The sequence below is a fragment of the Artemia sp. Qi Xiang Cuo genome, chromosome 6 (assembly GCF_049724085.1).
Source record: "Artemia sp. Qi Xiang Cuo chromosome 6, ASM4972408v1, whole genome shotgun sequence".
NCBI classification, from domain to species: domain Eukaryota; kingdom Metazoa; phylum Arthropoda; class Branchiopoda; order Anostraca; family Artemiidae; genus Artemia; species Artemia sp. Qi Xiang Cuo.
Window position 1 is genome coordinate 66,023,853 of NC_142799.1, and position 26,613 is coordinate 66,050,465.

The 26,613-nt window shown below is 34.3% G+C and overlaps 1 protein-coding gene and 1 long non-coding RNA gene across 4 annotated transcripts in view; one reads left to right on the top strand and one right to left on the bottom strand.

Annotated features, from left to right (window-relative positions):
- LOC148951521 (uncharacterized) overlaps window positions 1-26,613 on the top strand; it is a 223,414-nt gene that overhangs the window by 192,942 nt on the left and 3,859 nt on the right. The window contains exon 6 of one of the 3 annotated variants that reach the window (XM_089090307.1): window positions 8,896-9,084. The exons of the other annotated variants lie outside the window; for them this stretch is intronic. Coding sequence (XP_088946433.1) covers window positions 8,896-9,084 — 189 coding nt within the window. The remainder of the gene's footprint in view (window positions 1-8,895; window positions 9,085-26,613) is intronic. 3 annotated transcript variants of the gene reach the window in all.
- Window positions 329-24,624, bottom strand: LOC148951522 (uncharacterized). Its single transcript, XR_016141876.1, has 2 exons — window positions 24,421-24,624; window positions 329-890 (listed from the first exon to the last, which is right to left on the bottom strand). It is a non-coding gene; the product is annotated as an uncharacterized LOC148951522 (long non-coding RNA).

A 26,613-nucleotide genomic window follows, 5' to 3' on the forward strand; every position in this document is an offset into this window, starting at 1 on the left:
CCGCCAACGAGAAAGTAAGACAAATAAAACCAATTTCGTATATAAAGTCTGGCAAATTCCACCGTGGAAAATGTCTACTTGAAAGTTCACCCTCGCAAACTTCGCTCCAAATGGAGAAATCCAAACGTAGAAAATCCAAACAAATACTGTATGGAAACAATGTTAAAATTTTGTGACTTGCAGCCCTTGCCCCAGGGACTGTGAGGGGTCATGTCATTCCCAAAGGCATGATTATTGCACCTTTCAACTATACTGAACAAAATGGCTATCTCAAAATCTTTATTCAAAACTGGACGACTTTAGGAGGAAAAAGTGTGTAAGAGGAGGACTAGCTGTCCTCCAATTTTTTTGGTCACTCAAAAAGGGCACTAGAACTTTCACTTTCCGTCCAAATGAGCCTCTCGGGATCTTCTAGGACTATTGATTTAATACTGGGAAGAACAAAGAAAAAGTAAATTAAAAAATGCACCCGTGATCTTTCTTCTGGCAAAAGTTTTCAAATTCCCCATTTTTCCGATGGGAACTTGAAACCTCTACAGTAGGGTTCTCTGATCAGCTTACTTTGATGGTGGGACTTTCAACAAGATTCCTGGACATTTGGGGTATTTTCCCCTCTTTTTTAAAAATCAGGCAAATTTTCTCAGGTTCGTAACTTTGGAGGGGAAAAATTTAACTTAATAAATCTTACGTTTGGAATGGGAAGAAAAAGCCAGTTCTTTTTATGTAGCCTATCTATTGTTATCAAAATTCTATTTTTAGATTTTAAGTTACTATTGGGCGAGTCGTTAATTACTTAGAATTCGTTAGCACAAAGTGTTTGACTCTGCATGGCCAACTGATAGAATGTGCAGGGTGTGTGTTGCTGCCAGGTACTCGAGCATACAAATTTCCTGAAAAACAAAAAAAATAATACAATATCAGATTCAACACTGTAGTGGTAAACTATTGAAAAGTAGTGTCTAACATCTATTAATATTTAGAGAAAAAAATCTGGCCCCTTCCAGTAAAACAAACAGTCAGATGAACCGGGGCAGTGGCTCAGTCCTTCTATATGCCTAAGTTGGTAGCACCTTCTCTAAGGGCCGAAATGAATTGGAGGTTGGAAAGAATACCCCGTGCTCTTTCCTGCCCTAGGCACCCTTGTAGCCTGCAATGACATCAAATGAATGTTTTGTCATAGCTGTCTACCTTAGAATGGTTAAGAATTATAACAAATTGCCTTCAGAGGGGTATACCAACCATTCCTCATAAGTAAGGGTCCCATATTAGGTAAGTGGACTACATTTAGCAGGCAGATTTTTTAATATGTATTAAAACAGCGCTGCCTATGTAAAGAGCGATACGGCTTTAATATAGTAATTATTTATCTTATTTTTTGTCAGGCCACTTCGTATAGGAAAAAACTGTCATAGCAACTACTTAAGGGGCTCATACGATCGAAAATTAAAGTTCTAGTTCTCTTTAAAGAGTCAAAAGAGATTGGATGACAATAAGACCCCGTTCACGTCCTCTATTTCTGCCTCCCCCATCTACCCAAAACTATGGGTTAAAGTTCAAGGAAAATACCAGGATTTGAAATTTCTAAAACGAAAGACAATGAAAAAGATATTGAAAACTCAGAATCAAGATAAAAGATTTTTTTTATAAATTTATTGAGCAATTTTTTTCAAAATATTCAAAGATCTAGTAGCAATATCTCCGGGGTTCAAAAGGGAACTATAAAGTTCAATTTCCAATTAAAAGAGCCTCCTTTAAAGTTTATACAACCACCATTCCACAACAACCTTATATGCCCTTGAGGCATAACCTAAACCCTTGCCCCCAGGTTCTGAGCGGTTGTTTCAAACCCAAAGGCCTTGTTATATGATCTTGAGACTATTTTGAATGAAGTGACTATCTCAAAAGTTCTATCGGAAGCATTTTGAGAATAAAGGACGAAAGGAGGGTAGCTAGCTGCCCTCCGAAACTACCAACATTTCCATAAAAAGCTTAAATTCCCCCAGGGCCTAACTTACAACCCTTGTCCTGAGGGCTTTGGGTGGGGGGGGGGGGGTATCTTCAAAAACATAATTACTCGACTTTTCCACTACGCTTAACAAAATGGCTCTCCAAAATTTGATTGAATGTGTTTTGGGAAACGATTGGCGTAGGGGAGACGGGTTGTCCTTAAATCACCTTCGACTATTTAAAAGGGCATTAGAACTTTCAATTTCCAATCGTATGAGGCACTTTCAAAGTTTATACGACCGACATTTCTATAAAAGCCTTAGGTTACCCGGGGCACAATTTACAACCCTTGTCCTGAGGGATGTGGCGGGGATTGTCATCCTCAAAGACATAATTTTGGACCTTTCAATTACGTTAAACAAAATGGCTATCTTAAAATTTTGATTGGATGTTTTGGGGAAATGGTGGGTGGGGGGAGTTCTGGTTGCCCTCCAATCACTTTTGACTATTAAAAGGGCACTATTCATTTCAATTTTCAATCAAATTAAACCCTTTCGGAATTTTTACGCCAACTCCTTCCACAAGAAGTGCCCTGGTTACAAAACTCTTTACTTACCACAAGTAGACGCAATAGAGGTAGTAGTTAAAGTAGCAGTTGTAGTAAAAGGAATAAATTTAGCAGTGGTAGTAGTATTATTCTAATCTAATGAGCCCTATCCAAAGTTCATATTACAACCCATTCCGTAAAAAACTTTTATGGCCAAAGGGCATAACTTGCAACCCATTTTCTACTGGCTCTGGTGGGTTTTGTCAACCCTGAAGTCTCGGTTATATGCTCTTTGGACTATTTTTAGCACAATGGATATTACACAATTTCGATCTGATATGTAGGGGAGAAAGAGGGCATTAGGAGGAGGGTGCAAGTTACCCTCCATTATTTTGACTCTTAAAAGGGAACTAGAACTTTTAATTTCCAATTAAATGAGCCTCCTTTAAAGTTTATACGACAAGACCATCCCTTCCATAAAAATCGTATATTCCCCAGGGCATAACTTATAACCCTTGCCCTGAGGGCTGTTGGGGGGGGGGGTCATCTTTAAAGAATAATTACTGGACCTTTCAACTATGATGAACAATATGACCATCTTAAATTTGTAATTAGTTATATTTGGGGAAATTATTGGCTATAGGGCGGGGCTAGTTGCCCTCCAATTAATTTCGACTTTTGAAAAGAGCACTAGTACTTGCAATTTCCAATCAAATGAGCTCCTTTCGAAGTTTCTACTACAACTCCTTCTATACGTAGTACTGTGGTCTAAAAAAAAAATAAAAAGACAGACAAAAGAAATAATACAGTGTACCCACACCGCTCTTAACTTAGGTAGCGCTATTATTCTGCCTGTAATCATCAGATAATTTTTTGAAAAAATTAACATCTCCAAATTTCCATCAGATGAATTTTGGGACAATACGACGTGTGAGGGGGGAGGGGTCTGCCTTCTGTTCAATTTGACTCTTAAAAGGGGCACTAAAACGTTTTATTATAAAACCAATGAGCCCCCTCCGACGTTTTTACGACCACCCTTACTATAAAACCCTCATATGCCCCCAGGGCACAAATTACAACCCTTGCTCTGAGGGCCGTGGGGGGGGGGTGGCTGTACTAAAAGAGATAATTTCTGAGCCTTTAAACTACGCTGAACAAAATGGCTGTCTCAAAATTTTGATTGGATGTGTTAGAGGAAATGATGGACGTAAGGGGAAGGGGCTGGTTACCATCCAATCACTTTCGACTATTAAAAAGGGCAATAGTCTTTTCCATTTCCAATCGAATGAGTTCTTTTTGAAGTTTCTACAAAAAAACTTCCATACGAAGTGTCCTGGTCTAAAAAACAACAAAAATGAAATGAAATGAATAAATAATACGTTGTGCCCACATCACTTTTTACTTAGGCAATGCTATCACACTACCTATGATTTCAGAAGCTTTTAAATTTTAGGTGTGACAGCGTTTGACCTAGAGGTGTTACAGCGACAACATGATAAAAAAAAATAAATTAGAAAACAAAAAATATTTTGGAAGAAGAAATGAAACCAAATACAAACTGAATAAAAAATAAATAGCCAGGTCAGATTGAAAGCAAACAGAAACTGCCATAAACATGAATGGAATTACTGCTCTCTCTAACCCCTTAAGGAATTGAGTGTCACTTAAAATATACTTAGATATGTTTGTTATAACTTCTAAGTTTTTCTTATATATTATCAAATTAAATACTGCTCAAATATCCAGAAATTGTTTTTTAATATATCATCATATTTGAACAAATGACTACAGTTTCATTATTCTAACACAAATCTTCGTAAATGTTTTCGTCAATGAATCTTCATCAATGTTTTCTTCCTCTCAAATCCACCCCTTTCAAATGTGTATTGCTAATAAAATATTTATCACTTCACCAATTAAAAATATGTCTTAAGAAAAGCAGATAGATTATATTTAGGAATACGTACCAACTGAGGTTTTTACTTTTCAACCAAAAGCAATCAAAGCGAGATATAGTAAAACTAAATTGAAAGTCACAAATGTATTTATTCAACGAAATCGCTTTTTATTTATATATTGTAAACTTCAATGGGCTTTATTTTAAATTTGTGTAGGCTACTACAATCTACTTCTGTTAGACTAGTACACAGTACTTCCAACTTCACAATTTTAGGATCTCCGCTCTCTTTAATTCCGTGATAAAATAGTTTCAGGTTCAGGTTAAGCGTTTTTATAAATACAAAAACAACTCAATATAACAAAAAGTCGTACTAAAGCAAAACGATGCTTGAAAAAGTGACCAGTTGGATTTCATGTATGTCAATTCATCATATCAATTCAAATAAAAAAAGGGATAACAAAAATGATAATTGAAATTAATTTTTAAAAAAATAATGGCAAAATATAAAAAAAGCCTTCTCTCGAACCTTTAGCACTACCAAATTCCTGAAAAGAAATGATTTTAATAGGGGTTTTAAGCTGCGGCACACTTTCAGCCTGACGAACGGAATCTGGGAACGAATTCCAATCTGGTCACATGACTCTCTCTCGTTGTGTTCTGTAGCTCAGATGCAAAACTATCCGCACTTCTAGTCGAATAATCGTGATAAAACGAATTAGGCTTAAAAATACTCATAAGAAAATCTGGTGCAAGACCATTCAGACACTAAAATACAAATACTCCAATTTGATAATCTCTGATTTCACTAACCTTTAAAATGTTAAACTTTCTAAAAAGTGATTCAGTGCTTTCCATACCACGATCATACCTTCCAATCAACCTTATAGCCTTATTCTGCAGAACTTGAAATCATCTAAAATTGCAACTAAAATTACTCGCCCAAATCAAACAATCATTATTTATGTAAGGTGCTATTAAGGAGAAATACATTAAAAGCAGAATTTTCAAAGCTAAAAAAATTTGGAAACGGTTCAGAACTCCAAGGCCTCTCGCCAGATTGCATGCTAGGATGTCACAGTGTTTTCTCCAATCAAGTTCCGATCCAGGATGAATCCCAGGTATCGGATCTCTTCGACTGTGTGAGAGCGGCAGGCCATTGTACAGAAGGACGCCAGGGAGAATGGTAGCAGGACCAGTCCTCATAAACATCATAAAATTAGTTTTTGATGCATTGACGCTAAGTAGGCTAGCACAAACAAATTCATGTAGTTCAACAAATTCATATTATTAGCCTTGAACAAGTGCTCTTCCAGTGACTTGCTGCAATCACTAAAGCCGTGTTGTCAGCAAATGAAGTAACTGAAGCTCCGGGGATGTAGAATCTCATTGTCTCTACCAATATCAGGTACAAGAGAGGACCAAGAACTGAGCCTTGTGGAACACCGCTTTATGGGAAACGGCTGAGAATATTCATTACTCAAAGTCACTCGTAGCATCCTTTCTCTTAAATACTATTCAAACCAATTTAAACCACTACCCTTTATGCCTAAAAAATACAGCCTTTCCAATAAAATCTTAAAATCAACAGTGTCGAAAGCCTTTCTAAAATCAATAAAAACACCCATGCACAGCTCACCTTTCTCAATTGATGAGTTAATATTTTCCAGAAGATGCTGGAATCTCTGTGTCGTCGTATGTCCTTTCCGGAAGCCAAATTGACCATCGTGTAAAACACTAATTTTTATCAGATACTCGTAAAGCCGGTGATGAACAATCTTTTCATAAATTTTTGAATAGATCGGGAGAATTGATATTGGTCTCCAATTAGATATCTCAGTATTGACTCCATCTTTGTGCATATGCTTTAGGTATTTTTAGCGCACTCGGAAACACCCCCTTTTCCTTAGAAATATTGACAAGGTATACAAGGACAGGAAGGAAACACACCAGCACCGACTTGAGCATTCTAATGCTCATTCCATGAACTCCGGCACTATTTGACTTAATCATCCTCTACCTAGCTCATCCACAAAACTGCTTGATTCAGAAACATGGGAGTTCCTTGTTTCTTCTTGAATCTTGCAGCCAATTTCAGAGAAATATTGTCCAAATGCGTTGCAGATTTCCTCAGTTTCTTCCAAGGTCCTATTATTAAGCACGATGTTTGGCTCCAATGGCTTCGTAGGACCTTTTAGAAGATCATTTACAACTTGCCATGTTGCTTTGGGGTTACCTTTACATTCTTCAAGTACATTTGCAAAATATGCTTTATTTTTTTGTCTTCTTTGGGCATTTGCCCTATTCCTGAGCTCTTTATACATCACATGGATCTCATTATTCCGAGGATGATTCAGATGCTTCCCACACGCCCGATTTCTCATATCAAACAGATTAAGCAGCTCATCATCACACCATGCCTTTCTCGGTTTATTCTTTCTGGGGTTTATTTCTTTAAATGGACACGTTTCTATTTTTTTAAACTTTTCAAATGCTTCCGACGGATGATCTTCATTCAGTACTGTTTCCCAGTTAATAACACTAATTTGTTCTTCAAAATTTTTCAGATTAACTGGCTTCAGTTCACGCATTGGTATTTTATTCTTTTTGTTATTTTTCTTCACTTCAGATTTCAATTGTAATACAACCGGAAGATGGTCGGAGGTTGGGCTTATAACAACAGAGCAGCACGCTTTACTAAGTATCTCCGAAGACACAAACACATTATCGATGAGCATTTCCGAATGACCCGTGATTTTCGTTGGAATGCTCATGGTCGGGCATAGATCGTTTGACATCATCAGGCTCAAAAAATCCAAATTTGGCCCGCGTATGTTTAACAAATCAAAATTAAAGTCTTCCATACATTTAAACTCTTGACTATATCTATTAACCTTTGCAGCAAGACATTCAGATCCTTCAGCAAACTCATCAAATGATGCACTTGCTGGCTTATAAACAACAGTAAACTACTACTCATATCAACTTAATTAAAAAAAATACTATAATTCATCTGTTTTCCGCGCTCAAACGGGACAATATTTATATTCATAAGAAAGAAAACCGACAACATAATATCAACCGGCAAAATAAAAATAAAGAGCAATATATAGCATCTTAACGAGATAAACATTACCAAACTACTTATAAACAACAAACTAGATGCAAATCTGAAAGCGAGTTGATTCGACGAGCAGCTGGCTCACCCAAACGCATTGCAAGGACCTGGCCACGATCTAACACATGCATTTTTCACGCCAAACTTGTCTCTCGCGGCACTCATAATATCGCGACGGAGCTCTGTTAGAGACTCAGACAAAATGATTTTTGAACCAGCCAATTTTGATTTACTCGGAAACACTTTACGGGCTGTCTCATAGGTAGAAAATCTAACGAACACTGGGGCAACTTTATCGCTTGCCGACCCAAAATTATTCAATTTCGACTTGTAAACCATAGCAAAATCACAATGGAGATACCGGAAAAACCCTGCTTTTGCAAGGCTATATTCAGAAAGGTCGACTTCAAGTAAACACCCAGCTGCTGCTTAACATCGTGAAACACTAGAGTTCCAAGCTGTTTTTCCTGCTCATAATCATCAATTTTCACTTCTAATTTTGCAATTTGGTTTTCTAAATTTTTAATCAGTCCTTTGATATACTTTACTGACACCAACAATTGCTCTAGCTTCGGATTGAACTCAAGCGACATTGACGAGTATATTTCACTCAACTGTAGTCTCAACAGACGTTTTCAGAGTTTGGTCGTTTCCGCAATTATCTTGAACTTGCTTAGTAATCGCTCTCATCATTGATTCTTTTGTCTTTGCGATTTCTTCCTCAGTTACGACTATTTTAGCTAGCAAATCCGCGGTAGATGGTTACATTGTTAAGTTAATTTTGCCGTTTCATTAAAAATGTAAAACTACATTACGTAGGCTAGCAGGCTAGGGGGTGGGATAGCAGGCCAATGCAACAAAGGTGTATAGAAGCCCCAGGGGCGCAAATTCCTGAAAACGTGGGTGAAGAGTGCTTTTTTTCAATTTTCTATTCAAGATACAAAACGTTACGTTTTTCAAAATTAAGAAGGTGGAGTATTTTTTTTTCTTTCAATAGAAATGCCAAAAAGATATTTTTAAAAATATCCTTCTCCACATGCCCGAAACTTCCCGACTCCATTGGTGCAACTACAGGTGTCACAGGGTCTCTTCCATGACTCAAGATGCTCTAGTAGGATATTTAATGTTACCTATGTACATAGGAAACCAATACAGAACGAAATATTTCTGAACGAAAATTATACTTTATTACTTAGTATCAAATTTATTTAAATCTGAATACTTTATATCAAAGTTGTTTTGAAGTTTTTATCTATAATATTTTGTTTATATAGCTGTATTTGTGTCAACCTTGATTAATCTTTTGGTCAGGGTTGAAGATTTTGGCCCTGAAGGATGCCTTCTATATTCTAACACTTTATTGCAATCGCTCTCTTATTTTTCTAGCCCGGACTACAACGACACCAACTACGACAACAACACCAATTACGACAACAACACCAACGACGACTACGCCAACTACCACCACACCGACAACGACAACAACACCGACTACAACAACAACAACCACGACTACTACGCCAACTACGACAACAACTCCAACTACGACAACAGCTGCAACTACGACTACCACAAGTAAGTTTTGGAAGGAGCTATTCAAATTTAGGTTCATTTTGGCTGTAGGGAAAAATAATAAAACTCTTTTAAGCTAACTGAAATAGAAATAAAAATAAACTCCTTTGGAATAAGAAAATTTAAGGCCAGCATTGTTTTTTTTTATTATTATTCGAGTATTTTTTCCCCCCCAAATAGATCAAAATACTGGCGGAATAAAATAATAGAGCTCAAATTTAAGCGAAACAAGGGATATTCGTCCCATATATGCATATGCTGCAGCATACGTATATACAGCAATGAAATTTTGTTTCATAAATGAGATAAGGCTAGTTAGAGTAATTCTTCACAGTGATTGTTATAGAAGTAGTTGTTGATGTAGTAGTAGTAAGTAGTGGGCTATATATATATATATATATATATTATATATATATATATATATATATATATATATATATATACTTATATATTATATATATATATATTCATCATCATATATCATCATATCATCATCATCATCATCATCATCATCATCATCATCATCATCATCATCATCATCATCATCATCATCATCATCATCATCATCATCATCATCATCATCACATCATCATCATATCATCATCATCATCATCATCATCATCACACATCATCATCATCATCATACACATATACACATATATATATATATATATATATATATATATATATACACATATATATATATATATATATATATATATATATATATATACACACACTATACATATATATATATATACACACATATATACATATATATATATATATATATATATATATATATATATATATATATATATATATATATATATATATATATATATATATATATATATATATATATATATATATATATATATATATATATATATATATATATATATATATATATATATATATATATATATATATATATATATATATTATAATGTTTTTTTCTTGTTAGATAGTTTTTTAGTAGGTTACCAAGTATTCTTGAAGTAGAAAGAATCCTGGTTATTCTGAAGTCAGCTGTGAGAGTGTTAGGATTCAAAAAAGGATGGATTCGGGAAACAGATAATTATAATGAATCTTGTTATTATGGAAAAATGTTTGATTCTGGATGATAAATTTCTAGAGTTATCTCCTCAAAGGTAAATATTTTCTTAAAGAATACTTAACGATATAAAGAGAAATGATTCTCGATCATTGGACTATTGTATGCAACTTTTACGAAGTGGGCCAAGCGCATTTACTCAATTTTCTTATATAACAATTGAAACAAAACAAATGATAAATGAGTGGATTTGCTTTTGAACCCTATCTTATAAATTTAAGATTCTATCCAAATCAGAACTTAGAAGATCCCTTTCAAGCAGGTTTTCTCATGTCACACGATTACTCCTCCCTCTACTCTCTCTCTGTCTCTGTCTCTGTCTCTCTCTCTCTCTCTCTCTCTCTCTCTCTCTCTCTCTCTCTCTCTCTCTCTCTCTCTCTCTCTCTCTCTCTCTCTCTCTCTCTCTCTCTCTCTCTCTCTCTCTCTCTCTCTCTCTCTCTCTCTCTCTCTCTCTCTCTCTCTCTCTCTCTCTCTCTCTCTCTCTCTCTCTCTCTCTCTCTCTCTCTCTCTCTCTCTCTCTCTCTCTCTCTCTCTCTCTCTCTCTCTCTCTCTCTATATATATATATATATATATATATATATATATATATATATATATATATATATGTTTATGTATATATATATATATCTAAACATTGTATTTATCGTTCGTAGATAAGTTTCATTATGGCTGTGAGAGAGTTAATACCGGGAAATTAATGTTCTATAATTGTCCACTATGCATGTACACACTGGGAAGTTGGTCATCATGTGAGAATTGTAAAATTATTGACGAGTATGATGAAAAGTGCAGATTATGCAATCATGTAAATTGTATGGGGGGTATTCAGTACAAATTAAACATTGTAAATCCGGTTTTGAAGAGATTTTTTTACTCTCACCCTAGAGGACATCAATATTCCAATTGTCACTATGATAAATTTGACCAGTGGGAGAATACCTATCCTGATATGAATGGAAATAACCCTAGATGAGATTTTAGTTTATTTGTAAGAGACTGGTATCGTCGCGGTTTTAAATTGTTATTGGTAGGAAGAATCAGGTCTACGATTCAACAGTAGGAGTAACAAGAGAATTTGGTTTCTACGTCACCGTTGTGACGACAATGGCTACTATCATTATAAACCGACTAATTTTTATTTTGAAGCTACCGAGTGTGATTAACCATTTGAAAACACCGTATGTGATATTGCTTCAAATAAGCAAATTGAATCGCGTGAATTTTAAAATAGGAATGAAATTAATATCATTGACTATACAAAGAGATACAATAAGAGTAAAGTTACATTGTACTGTAGAAAATGTGATTCTGACTTTGCAGCCCATCAAGATCAAAATACAGTGAATTCAAATGATATACCACCATTAGTTGCTCTCGACAGTTACCTATACGTAGAAAAAAAATATAAAGAGGAGAAAAAAGTTACTTTTATGTATATATTCATCTTTTTATTAATAAACAAATTTACATACATTCTTAGAATCTTTTATTTGTAGGGCACTAAAATCAATATTGTATAGGTATGAAAGCAAATTTTCCCCTATGAAGTCATTCAGGCAAGGATTGTCTACGTAAATGTTGAGAACATCGTTGTAAGTGTAGCCCCGAAATCAGAAAGCGAAATATTGTAGTGCATGAAAACCACCGCTTTTAGTCGTCTAATCCTGAACTCTCTTCTGGATTTGAATAAATAGTTTTCCCACTGCTTTCAATAAAGTTGTTGGAGTCCGGAGTGTAGAATGTATATGATAGGCCAAGAGGATCAAAAACTTCTATATTCGTCGCTGTTCGAAAAGTGCATAGCTAATAACCTGTCTTTACACTCCTTTTATAATGAGAGTGCTATTAACTTTTATAATGGTATTGTTAACACTTTTAAGTTTTTCAAGGAAGTCCGATGGTATAAAATAGGATTTGCATTTGGACATGCATGAATCCATATTAAATACGCCGATTGTTTGATTTGTGTTCATGGTGCAAGATCTAATAGAACACTGCCTTCGGAAGTTATTCCCCAATAAGTTTCAAATTGATTTAATGAGATTAATCCTATACTGTTAGCTAATGGTTCGGCAAATGTACAATCTAAACGTACACTCCCCGTTCTTAAGATACTCATATTTTGAGTGCCAGACAAGTCCAGTACAATGGTACCATGAGTCTTTGCAAGAACTGTATCAATTATAAAATTTTGAAATAGTATTGAATCTTTATGTAAGCATTGCGATGGTAGCTCATAGAGTGTCCAATAGGATGTATCAAAGGAATAATTTTAGAGTGAGATTCCATTTACTTTAAATACAAAAAATGAAAGTTCAAACATTTCAAATTTATGTGGGCAATCTGTCCAGGATCCTATGGCACTAGCACTTTTAACAAATTCCAATGCAAATTTTGATGGAATTTCACCATTGATAAATGAAGAGTCAGTGAAGGGGCGTGAACCCGTGGCAATATGACACTGATTGGTGATTGCATGGGAAACAAATAGTTTGATATTATTTTTCACTAGCTCTCAGTTTTTCCATCGCTAAAGCATCAGAACTCATAACCTGTTAGTTTCGTATAGGAAGTGTTGCCGAGTTAGGAGAGGATGTCACACGGGGTTTGACCTACGTTTTTGCATTATATTATTATTATTATTATTATTATTATTATTACTATTATTATAAAATGAGATTGGATAGAGCAAGCGTAAATTGCATATCCACTTTAATGTATGGTGGTAGCCATTGGGTTATATTAAATATCTCATGCCTTGTTTTCCCAACTAATGTAATTCACTAGTTGTCGCAGTTTTAAGTGCATCTGTACTATCAGTATCTGTAATATACTCATATCCATTGGATAAACCCTTCAATTCCTTGTATGACTTTGGTGTGATCAACAGGAACTGTATATAACTCGTATAGTTTGAGAGATTGTCGCTTGTGCTCACCATCGTTCCATTTTTGTAGACACTGATTTTTCGAAATAAACTATGCAATGTAAAATTTTCATTGGATATTCCATCTGTAAGAACTGGCATTGTGTTGCCAGATTTCTTGACTATCACGTTTAAATCTATATTATTTGAAGACATATCCATGAAGTAGTCTTCATTGGAATAAATTTGAAAATGGATATTATCAGAGAGCGGTTGTTATGAACTGAATTGTTCATAGTAACCATATTCTACACTTACATCAACATTTTCGCACTGAATAGATTTAAAGATGAAGTAATTGACGGATGGGAATCCTTGTGTGGTAGATATGCATTGTTTAGTATAGGAAAAGGAATCCGTTTTTGATATAACAATTCTCTTCATTGGTTTCTTCTTTTTTTTTCTTTTGTAAGAGTGATGTCTTTCGTTTATGACCTGAGTAAAGCCTGATGAGGGATGCAGTGTTTCCAACCTTTTTAAACCTTTTCAATTTTGTCGAGATTTCAATCACTCGCCAAGGGCTCGTGCACCGGACCTGAGATTTTCCTAAACACATTTTTAATCCTTTTTTTTAAATCCTTTTTTAAATCGTGTATTGTAGAGGATGCAAAATCTGCCGTAGCCGGTAACATATATTTATTTAGCCAAGGGTAGTGCAGAGCAAAACCGCTTAGCAAACCAACTGCCAAGATCATAGCCCGACATTGATGAACGACCTTTGTAATAGTCTGTACCATGCCCCCATTTTCTCGGCCCATGAGTAGCGGCATAGAAATCAATATCAGGACAAACGAATGCCATTTTGCTATTATACACTTTGTTATTGAACGACGATGGATCGAAAATTACATGTAATCACTGTCAAACCTTTTGTTGTACTAAAGGATCACCTAATTCAGTTCTAAGTGTTAGCTGACAGAGTTTCAAATTTGAAGTGTTAACAGGGATATTATGAAGATGCTTTATATTGCGATAATGAATGTGATCTTGACTGGTTTTTTGTTCGAGAACACGTAGGAGGGCAATGTTGCTGTTACCAACTCTCGATGTTTCCACGAGTGAAGCGTAATCAAATACACAGCTGTCCAAGAACAAACAAGGCCGATAGTCAGTGAAAATGACACGATCCATGCCACTAGTGCTTCCAGCACTTTTACCATTGATTAGATTATGTTTAAAATAAAGAACATCTCTCCGACTATCATTGAGAGTAACATTTTCATTGTCAATGGGTGAAATGATGTAGATTCTGCCCTTTTCCATTGAATAGATGAATTGAAAATCTCTATGGCTACTAGCGGAAATTCTTCTATTGACAGCACGACACAAATTATTCATTCTACCGAATTCTTGGTATGGTAATGGGACAAAGAGAGATTGAAATGAATTCATATTTTATATCTGATGATCCTTAACGAGTAACCGATCATGTGGCCTAATTTTTATATCGTATTCGTGATCTTTTATCCTAATGTCATATGTATTTTTAATAATACAATCGACAAGAGCAAATTCACACTTGCTATCGAGTTTAATGGTGGGAGAGAGTTTTGTATAATAATTACTTTATTTACTCAAATCATTGAGTAAATAATATCTAAGTATCTGAGTGGATCAGATACGTTGGACTCGAATGTCACATAGAAATCATTGGACATTGTCAATGTCTTCAACTGCTAGCCAAGAATCAAAATCAGAGTTATATCCTAGCCAACAAACAAGCAACTTTATCTTGTCCTTGTGTGTACGACTCTTAATATCTTTTAAATTTGATATATTTCACTATTATTTTTAACTTTTTGTAATTCGTAATCATCCCAAGAGGCAAACTTTTAACTTTTGTAATCACGTCATCCCAAGAGGAAAAGTTATTAGATCTTTCATCTATACCGAATAAACTGCTATCTCAGAGTTCTGATTGGTTGATTTGGGGTAAAAGGGGCGAGAGAGAGAAGCTAGTTGCCCTCTATTCTGTTTGGTCACTTAAAAATAGAAGTAAAAACTTTTAATTTCCGTTCGAATGAGCCCTCACTCCATCTTCTAGGACCTTTAGTTTTATATGATCCCCCTTGAAAAAAAACACACATTCATGATTTACTTATGATTTTTTTTATATAAATTCCACATTTTTGCAGATGGGGGCTTAAAACCTCTAAAGTAGGGATCTCTGATAGGTTAAATATAATGGTACGATTTTAATTAAGATTACTTGATTTTGGTGTGTGTTTCCACCGAGAATCTCTTCATCTTTTGTCTCATAGACGATATGTTTATGTTTTTAGTGTCTAGGATTTTTGACACTTTAAAAAGGTCAGTGGACCATAAGTAATTCCCATTTTCTAAAGTATTTGTTGTTCTATTAATTCGAACAGTATGACCGGCACTGAATTTTTTCTTCACAACCTTTTCACTGGAACTGGCATATTGTTTAAGAAAAGTGTCAAATGTATTATGATCTCCTAGATGAAATTCTTGAGGGACAACGTTGGAGAGAGATCGATGGGGTCGTTGATTAAAAAATTTGCATGATTTTATCTAAATCTTGAATAAAAGCAGCAGTATTATTCAATGAACAATATCTTGAATTTAAAAGTCGAATAATTTTTATCAATCATTCGGCCAATGCAGCCTTTATTGGACTATATTTCAATAATACCTTTTCTAGATGTGAATTAACACATTTCATTAACACGATACTTTTGAATTGTTCTAAAACAATAATGTTCAAGAATACTTTCTATGCATAGAGACTAAAGACACTGGTTGCAAGTAGAATATATTTATAGGGTGTATTGTGACGCCTCTGAATCTCATCTATAGTTAAAATATCTGCTTGCATTATATGCAGTGGGAAAAGGCTTAATTTTTCGATAATGATTACCATGAACCCTTTGAAGAGTGTAACTTGGCTCAATTTGTAGATACTCTTTCGTACTTTTGGTGTAAATACCAGTGACTTTAGAAAGTGTGGTGGGGGAACTTAGACTTCCCACTCCACCAATATTTTCGTAAACATGTTTCAAAACTTCACCCATTTTGAACACAAATATGCAGTGTAATGTCCGCTACCCTTTTGCATACTAGTGACTGATGCTGATGGTGATGGTGGGTGATGACTTGATATGAACACGTCTTCACCTTTGTCTCACTGATACCACCACCACTTGTGTCATCAGACCAACTTTATTTTTACTGCTACAATTTGTGCTACTATTTTTCAAGATTGATTTAAAATCTTTTTCTTCTTCTTTTTTTAATGGATTTGTTGTTAAAGGACTAGTAGTAGTAGTAGTAGTAGTAGTAGTAGTAGTAGTAGTAGTAGTAGTATTACTATGTTCTTTTAATTTCTTTAGAATTTGCTTATTGCTAACAAGACTTTTCGGGAAGTTTAATGTATTAAAAAAGTTATATATATGATTGTCAAATGATGAAAGTCCTTTATGATTTGCAACCATATCATAAATTGAATAAAATAGATGATAACTTTTCCCTTGAATTATAGTTCATTTCCCATTACTGTGAACTTGAGTGTGATCGTGGCAACTTTCCAACATGAGTTATATTAAGACTCTTTTACTTTTTTCCTCATATGAGGGTGGCAGTAGGTCTTTAATATTTGACAATATTGAACTCAAGTCCTCCTCCTTTGATTGTGTTATTGTTGTTGTTCCAGCAGAATCTGGAATAGATGTTTCCTTTTCGGGATCAATGAGACTTAAATTGACTGGTCTCTCGCGATAGGGTTTATGTTTTTCCACTCGTCGAGGTGCATCTTGAAATAACATTAGTTTTTTATCATGAGCAATATTCTCATCATTAATTAATTTACTTAGATTGTCCTCAAAGTGTTCCAATGTTAAAAGGGTGAGTTCTATTGGCGTCGATTTGTAGGGTTTAGCCATCTAGAAAAAACTGTTTGCAAGTCCTGCAATTATTGGCAGTAAAAGTGTAAAAACGCTACCACCCGGATGGAGGATACGTTGTCTTTTAAAATATTTTCATTTCTTTTTGCAAACCAAGGCACGTAAAATAGAACAATGTTGCTTTGTCTATTGCTTAACTACATCTGGCAATTGAATATTCCCCTCGGTAAATTTAATTAAAGCTCAGATATTGGATTAATGAATTCTTTGTCAATACGATGTTTGAGAATGGCTTTCCTAACTGGCGGTTTTGAAGTGCTTAGATCGGAAAATAAATGTCTATTTTCATGTAGTTTCTTTAGTGTCATGATGGCAAGCAAGTAATTCGCACAAATCCTCGGGTGTATTCGGATTAAGATCTAATAGAATGTAACCATAGAGCTTATTTGTTGTTTTACTTTACGCTGAAAGTAAACATTTTGGAGCACCGGGATATATGTGTTTACCGAGAGTGATTAGAGAACTTGAATCGCGAACAACTCTGTAAATGATATAGTAGGCACAGTTCAAAGCAAGTGTCCTCATACACTTGTTCTGAAGAAAGAGATTGTGTAGAACTAGGGTAATGGAAATCTGTTCATGATGTGAGTGAACAGTATACAGTTGTAGCCTTTCCTGAGACCATTGTTCAATGAATTAAGCTAAATCAGTAATAATCAACCAAGATTTTGGTTCAACAATATTGAAAACAGCGAGTTTCCGTATGGATTAAACCTGCACAGCATCTGGTGCAGAAGCAATAGCCTTTATTTTATCATATTACTCTTGCCAAACATTATTGTAATAGTAGATTTTTTCGGCTTTTCAATAAACATTTTATTATAATTTGTCATTATTTTAGTAAAAAGTGTTGTCTTGCCCGACATTGATCGACCACAAATAAACAATCTGAATCGTGTTTTAAATTGATACATATTTTGTTGGCTTCAATAGCTGGACTACAACTAACTGTAAACTATAGTTGTCTAATGAATAAATAATTTTTCTATCAGTCCTTTTCCTACTACGATGTTCAAGAATAGTAAAAAAAATAACAATTTTGAAACAATTTAGAACTAGGGCTATATATATATATATATATATATATATATATATATATATATATATATATATATATATATATATATATATATATATATATATATATATATATATATATATATATATATATATATATATATATATATATATATATATATAATATATAATATATATATATATATATATATATATATATATATATATATATATATATATATACACATATAACACTTGGTTTTCAATACACATACTAATAATATTAGAAATTTAAAAATCAACATTTTTTACACTTTATTTTATTTACAACAAAAATAAATCGATATGCACACATAAGCACTACATTTTAACTTTATAAACACAAATACATTTAGAAATGAAGTCCCTCCGGGGCGAACGCTGCGGTGGCCGATGGCCAGGCCGGAAGGCGCGGGGGCCTGCTGCAGCGGTCAAGGGCACGAGTTTGCAACTTTTAATTATGGAAAATATACATTGAAATATATAATAATAATAACTCTGTCTTGTGCACACATATACACATAAACTTTGTTGTTGCTGCTGCTGCTGCTGCTGTTCAATATTGATGGAATGTATTAATGAAGAAAACCAGAAAATAAAAAAGAATCTTCCCCAAAGACCCAGTAGTAGTATTATAATTGAGGATTTAGGTGAATTTAGGTTAATTTATCCAGACCCAGTTGTTTTCTATATTTTATACGTTCAATTTGATCTGAAATCCAGTGGTGCCCATGGCGTAGTACCTTTACACCAACCTCATGTACATAGACTGTGTTCGATATGGCTGGCATGTCGTTTTTCTCTACTCTAACTGTGTAGTTTTTAAATTGTAAAGAGCGAATCGCCATAACTTTCGCTCTTGGAACTAAACTACTTTCCCAGAAGTTTCTATAAGCGCTCTTATCGAAATAATTATTAACATAGTGTATAGGCGCCCCTTTTCACGCTTGTTTGATATCCTCGTTGTGTGTTTCCACACAGTACACCTTCAGACCTGGAAAAACACCTTTGGATATCAGGCCGCTCCTCGTCTCGGATTTTAACATTAAAAACTGAACTGGGGCCTGGCTCTTCCCTACTTTCGAATAAATGTACTTATCCCAATTGGTAAAATCCATTAGAGAGCAAATGTGCATACCATTTTCCGAATCATTCCGTAAATTTTCAGTTTTAACTTTTGACAGTAGTGAATCATTATCTCCATAATACACTTGTACTTCCCCCTCCCTCGACAATTGCAACTAACAGGCATTGTAAGAGAATGACAACATGAGTTTCTTGAAAATTTCTGTTCTTGATCTACCACCAGAAACATTTTTAATAAAAATGACATTTATGTTTTTTATGTAGGACGACAAAAATTGAGTCTTTGATTGTAAATAATGTAAATTTTGGGTTGGCAACAATTCGAGCACATTCTTTTGGATTTGTTACGTCACATTAACTCCTGTTTCTTACGCTGTCGCACATTTTACTGAAGGCTGAATTTATACTGACTTTATAAATTTCTTTTTCAACCTTCGTTTTTGCTTGTGAACTTTTACTGACAAAAGTGTCAATACACTTTTTAAAATAACGGCTTTTGATCAAATTGGAGGGCTCTATACATCTTTGTGACCCTGAAACCATTGGCTACCATCCGTCGCAATAGCACAAGATGAACAAAAATATTCTGTTTCGGATCAAGATTGGTAATAAGTTTTTGCTTTGAAGGTGCCCAATGCATACCCCCATCATCTACCAAAGATAATTTGTATGGACTCAAAGAGTTCTTGATCAAACGACTATTTATACACAGGAAAACTCAATCCTTTACCGAGTCATTCGATTCCATCTTTATTTCACCATCAATATGAAAAACCATCCTTGTGGTCCATTCTCCTCAACGTTGGTAATGTTGGGGAAATTTGAAGCACAAGGATTGTTATGCCATTTGTAATTACTACACGGCAAAGAGTACTGAGACATTGCCGACGGATAAAGGGAATTCGTATAAAAAAATGCATCACACTTTTCAATGGTGCTATTTTGTCCAGTTGGATCAGTTTTCCATATACGGTCCCCGTGAAAAACGTAGCCTCCTTTCATTGATTTTTCTACGAATAGATGCTGATCCACGTCTGTGATCAGACCTATTTATTCTTTACTGATTTCTAGAATTAAATCCATCATTAGATGAAGAGTTGAAAAATAATAACCCAAATCCAACCCAAATTCCAAACAGATTTTATCCGTGTTCTTAAAGACAATATCCATTAACGTCAATATATCACTTGCCAAGTACAGTTTGCAACGATCACAATCATTTTTACACCCTCCCTTTGCCAAAGCCTTTTTGGCAAATTCAGAGTCGGCAGTGGTGCATTGACGATCATGAAGTGAATCATAAAATGCTTAAATGGGCAGTGATTTCTCCTCACTTAGCCTCGAGATGGATTTGTAGTATCATACGCGCGTATTTCCTTACATACTATCAAATCATACATTTCATCATCTGGAAAGTGCTGTTTAAGGAGGGAGAAACTATCAGAATTGTCGCTTTTCTGTATTTGAACCAATTGGCTTAGGGATTTGGGGAGAAAGTATAGGAGTCTAAAAAATGGATTTTATTCAAGCATGTATGAACACTATCTTTAGTTTTTAATTTGAATTCTAAGAGCAGCAACTTCTCACATGATTTGGGTATGATACTATAGGAAAAGGAACCGTCTACCCACGCGTCATCTACAACTTCACCTTTCTACATACGTGCCGAAACTGGTAAAATAAATTTCAAATCATAATCTGAAATGTGTATAAAAACAGGTAGAATATTGTTGACCAACGTTTATATTACATGTTTGATGGGGCACTCCGCGAACATTAATCCCTCGGGATGAAATTTCTTGCCGCAAATGATCGTGGTCGCAGACCATCCCTTTACCTCCTTTTTACTTACCCCCTTACCCTTTACTTTCTTCAAATTTTTCCTTACAAACCCAGCATATTTTCTGATTTTTTAATGGCCAACCTGTCCACTGGTGAATGAACCATTGGATAATTTGTGAGATTGCAACCGTGAGATTGCGTTATTTGCTATTATAAAAAGTGCAGTCAAGGTTTTGTGCATACAATCTGGACCCCCAATGTCTCAACTACATCTAACAATTGCGTGGTATTATTCAAGTGTCTTTGAGCGTAGTCATAAGAAACTGCTATGGCTTAATGTTCTTTGACACGATTTGAATTTGTTGTATCGCACACATCTCTGAGTTAAGCCTCACAATCTAAGGTGATCTTGTCACTCTGTAAGAGCGAATTCTGGAAATTCCTGAAGCGCAAAATTGCCTTGTCACCGTAAACCGTTTCCGTAGACTGATACCCATGACGTTACAGCGTTACATGACGGTATCCAGTACATCTAACAATTGTGTGGCATTATTGAAGTGTTTTTCAGCGTGGGCATAAGAGACTGCTATGACTTCATGTTCTTTGACATGATTTGAATTTGTTGTATCGCACACATCACTGAGTTAGGCCTCGCAATTTAAATTGATCTTGTCACTCTGTAAGAGTGAATTCTGGAAATACCTGAAACGCAAAATTGCCTTGTCACCGCAAACCGTTTTCGCGGACTGGTACCCATGGCGTTTACAGTGTTTCGTGTGATTCTATAGCTTTAATTCAGGTGAAAATTTTGTTAGACATGCTCGACAATAGTAGCATACTCCAGTACAATTTTTCCCTCTCCCAGAACCTGACTAATATCTGTAATTGAATTAAAATGTCCATTCGAATCAGGATCTGTAGCAGGCGTGTAAAGAAGCCATACACAGTGCTTCACTGGTTCAATCTACGGAGCCCTAACTGGAAATATTATCCCCTTTTTATTACTGCTTTCGCCCTTCTCAAATTCTGTTTCACATTGTAAAATAGTAATACCAATCTTTAAATGTTCATTAGCCAGTTCAAAAATATCTATTCCCTTTAGTGTTACTGGATATTGTCCTTTTAAAAAACTGAAATCTACTGTAGGAAACTCTGCCCCAACCTCACCTCCATTAGCTGCGAATTCGTCCAACTTTGTCTTAGAAGTATTATTTATCAGGGGTTGGTGCGCCGCGATAAGAAATGCATACATGGAACAATGTAGCCCTGTATTGAAATACATTGGTTGCACACCTTTACATTCTTCCAAATCTGAATTATATTTTAAAACTACACCCTTCTCCTCGTGTGCACCTCTTAAAATAAAATCTTTTTTTTAATTTATAAATATTTACATTTAAATTTTCAATAGATAAAATCACTGTCCCACTACCCTTCTCATTATAATTATCTAGTTTAGTTGCAATACTATTTAGCTATTCCATAAATACACCCTTAACATTTTCTAAATGCATATAAAGGGCCAAAATTTTAGTATGTAGAAAATGGTAATAAGTTTCACCCACAGCTTCATTTAAATAAAACAATTTTAGTGCTATTGACGCTTTCATGCTATCCCTTCCACCCATTCCCGAATTTGTCGTTCAAGAAGGGCTTGAATCTTACCCACATACGAATGTACAATATCTAATGGGTCTTTTACAATATCCCGCGCTATTAATGAATTAAAAGGGTTCCCAAATACTGCCGTATAAACATATATATTGTGGAAGACAGAGTCTGATAAATAAAATTCCGGTAATATAATGGGTGTTGGAGAGATTTGCATATCCCCACTGCTACCACCCACTTTGTACACCTTCAACCTCAATAAGAGGGTTGGTGCGTGGAGTAAAATCACCCAGCTTGCTCAGCATATTTTCCATTGGATCTGGACTGAGTTTCTCTGCCATAGCAAATTTATTTATTGGTATATTTTGATGTTCAAATGTACATGGCTGGCTGGGGCGATGTCTAATAAAAGAGTGGGGAGATTTTGATTTAACTCTCTGGGAAAATATTTAAAATTTTATAGGTGTTTTATAGGCATATCAACACAACCAAAATCGTCTTCTGATATACCTTGATCTTCAAATGCATCTGGTTGGGCAAAACCGACATCCAAATCCTGTTCAAATGCACTTGGGGGAATATTACATAAATTAATGGAAGGAGTAACACTATTACCACTAAAATTTTCTTTTAAAAAGTTATCTGTCCACTTGGGATCATTATCGTCGTTATTGTCATAGGACAAGTCATGAGGATTATCAGCACCTCCAAAATATTCCTAGAAAAATTTCCCCAAGCACTTAAGGTCATTGTCGACAGATGGTGGGTCAGTAACTTGAGTTTTGTTAAAATCTGTCGGTGGTACTATCAAAATGGTCTCTGTGTCCTCAAAGAGATTACAGAACTCTTGAGTTGGTAGTGAAGGTGGTAACTCAGCTATATTAATCTACAATTATAATATAATAATATTTTCATTGTTTAATTGGTATTGTTTCATAGAAGTCGAAAAAACTGGATTATTAGCGAGATATATTTTCATATTATTTAAAACAGTTGCATTATAAAAATAATATCTATACAAACTTAGTAGTAGTAGTAGTTGTAGTTATAGCAGAAGCAATAGCAATACTACTAGCTGTGTGCGGATAGTGTCTTTAGGATAGTTCACTGTCAACCCCAACCACTCAGTATATCGTGAAAATTTCAATTTAATATCCCATTATGTATTGCTGTTACACACTATTGACAACCTAAATTAACATTGTGTGGTCTGATTTTGTCCAACATTCCCCTGAAAGTTTTATCTTAATACTCTTTATCTATTTTGGAAACCCACGATCATACTTGCCCTCTCCACCGCACCATCTTTCCCGTTAATAAAACATATATTTAAAAAATTGCATTTTGCATAATTTACGACCCATTCCCTGTGGGTTGTGGAGGTCATTTCAATTCCACACATACACATACACACACATAATTGATGATACTTTCAAATATCTCTCCTCCCCCGTTTCTTCGTAATTTTTTTCCCGACATAGGTTATCAATTTTTCCTGTATGAAAGGCCTATATTTATTTTCAAATTATTATTTCTTTTTTTTGGTTGGGGTGCTGTAATTTTTTTCAGTATACATATCAAACGAATTTTCTTTTCATGCTGATTTTGAATATCTTTAATTTTTTGGTTTAACTTAATCAATCAAAAGTTACGAGAAAATTAACAATTATTGAAGCAGAAATTCTGATGTGGCTGTATTTTCGTTTCGCAACATGTTCCTATCTGTCTTCGGAGGAAAAATTACTTATATGCTAATGGAATATACAGGGGGTTAGAAACATAATTTCAACCTGTTGACGAGAAGAAGCGAAAAGAACAAAATATAATTTTTACTTACGCTTTGCATTGAAGGTTCATAATACGGAAAGTAGTGTCGTACATTCTTAGGTTGCACAGTCAACACAGAAATCCTGGTAAGTTCTGGCACGCATTGTGTATCCCCGTCTTGTGTGGAAGAACCTGCATACATTATAACCGTTGTTATTACGGTTGGTATCTCCATTTTGTTGTTATGTGCTGAAGCTGTTAACTTTGGCTTCTTTGCCACAGGTCCCTTAAATATAAATTACATTTTAGTTCTCAAATAATTAATCCTTAAAAAATCATAATTTCAACAATCATTATGCCCCCCTCCCTCAAAAATTTACCCATTCTGTTTCAAAAAACCCACGAATGGTAAAAAAGACGGAACTAATTTGAACATATTGATATGAAAAATATAAGTAACTTCTTTTGATTACAATTTGTGGCGGGGATCTTACACTATACTAAGAATCAAAAAGGATACCTATTTAATTAAATATATTTATCATTTTAAAAAAACCTACACTCCTCCTTCACAATTATTTTAATATATATAAATATTATATATATATATATATATATATATATATATATATATATATATATATATATATATATATATATATATATATATATATATATATATATATATATATATATATATATATATATATATATATATATATATATATATATATATATATATATATATATATATATATATATATATATATATATATATATATATATATATATATATATATATATATATCTATGACACATTTACACCTAAAGGCATTTAAATTAGTTCAAAACGCATTTGGCTGGATACATTCCCTAAAATCATGTTCCTGAAATATTAAGTGAATTCCCCCTTTTCATGCTCATTTACATTACATAAGTTGAAACGAGGTCGTTTAATTAGTTCAAGCGAATTGAAATTAGTTCAAAACGTATTTGGCTGGATGCATTGCCAAAAAATATGTTCCGAAAATATTAAGTCATGCTTATTGACATTATATAAATTGAAACTAGTTCAATGTCTTATTAACAGACTAGGGGGTAAAAGCTTAGAAAGATACAAATCTTTATAAAATTAATTACTAATCATTATATAGAATTACAATTATTTTCTTGATAAAGTATCATTATGTATTTTTTCTCGCTAAATTATCATGTTTCTGTGTGCTTTGTAATTTTTTCTGTTGGTGATTTCTTTATTTCTCAAAAAATGTTGTGTATATATGGCTTTTGGGCTTTCGAAATGCACGATCTTTCAATCTATTTGAACGGAGAAATCTGTAAAGTAATTATATACTAACTATTTAATTATTAAAGTAACTTACTTCAAAAAATTGTTGATCACCATTCTGTCTCTCCATAATATCAAATATTTATTATTCGGTCATAAAAAAAATTAGAACTGATACAGCTTTGACCGTTGTAACCTATATTTATGCACTTGAATTGCATGAAAATATATTAAAACTAGAGTTTCTGTCTCATTGCACTTATCAGTATAGTACGAGCTTTTTTTTAGAGACTCCATATGTGATGCCCAGCTAGGATATGTATATAGCCCAATACTGTAGTAAATATAGCGGTGATAATGGTAGTAATGTTAGTAGCAGCGTTTACATATTGCCTTTTGGTCAATTAATCTTCCCCTTTAACCATAATCTGAAAGTTTCAACTTAATACCCAAATACATTCTTGAGATACGCTCTTTCGGCAATATGCATGCACAAGGTGTTTTTGGATTTAGTTCGAATTTCCCCTCAATATTTTAAATGTAGTAGTTTGGTGGTAGTGATAGTAGTAGCATTAATAATCGTAGTAGTTGTAGCAGTAGTAGTAGCGTGCACATATTACCTGTTTGGCCGATTCGTCATCTCCCTTATCATTCCTCAAACGCCAAATTAGTACACTCATTAATTTCTCAAATAAGCGCTTTTGAAAACCCGTATGCGCATAAAGTATTTTGATTTGGTTCGACACTCCGTTCATCATTCTCTGAAAGGCTGACATGAATACCTTTTATCTTTTTGGAAAGTAATAATAATCTTTACGGAAAGTCAATAACACATGTAATGTGTAAACAATGAACTAATTGCCTACCTTAGAGCCATTGCCCTGAGGGCTGTGGGGGTTGAGATCCAAAAAGTCATAATTTCTGGACTTTTCAACAATGCTGAAGAAAATAGATGTCTCAAAATTTTTAATGGAT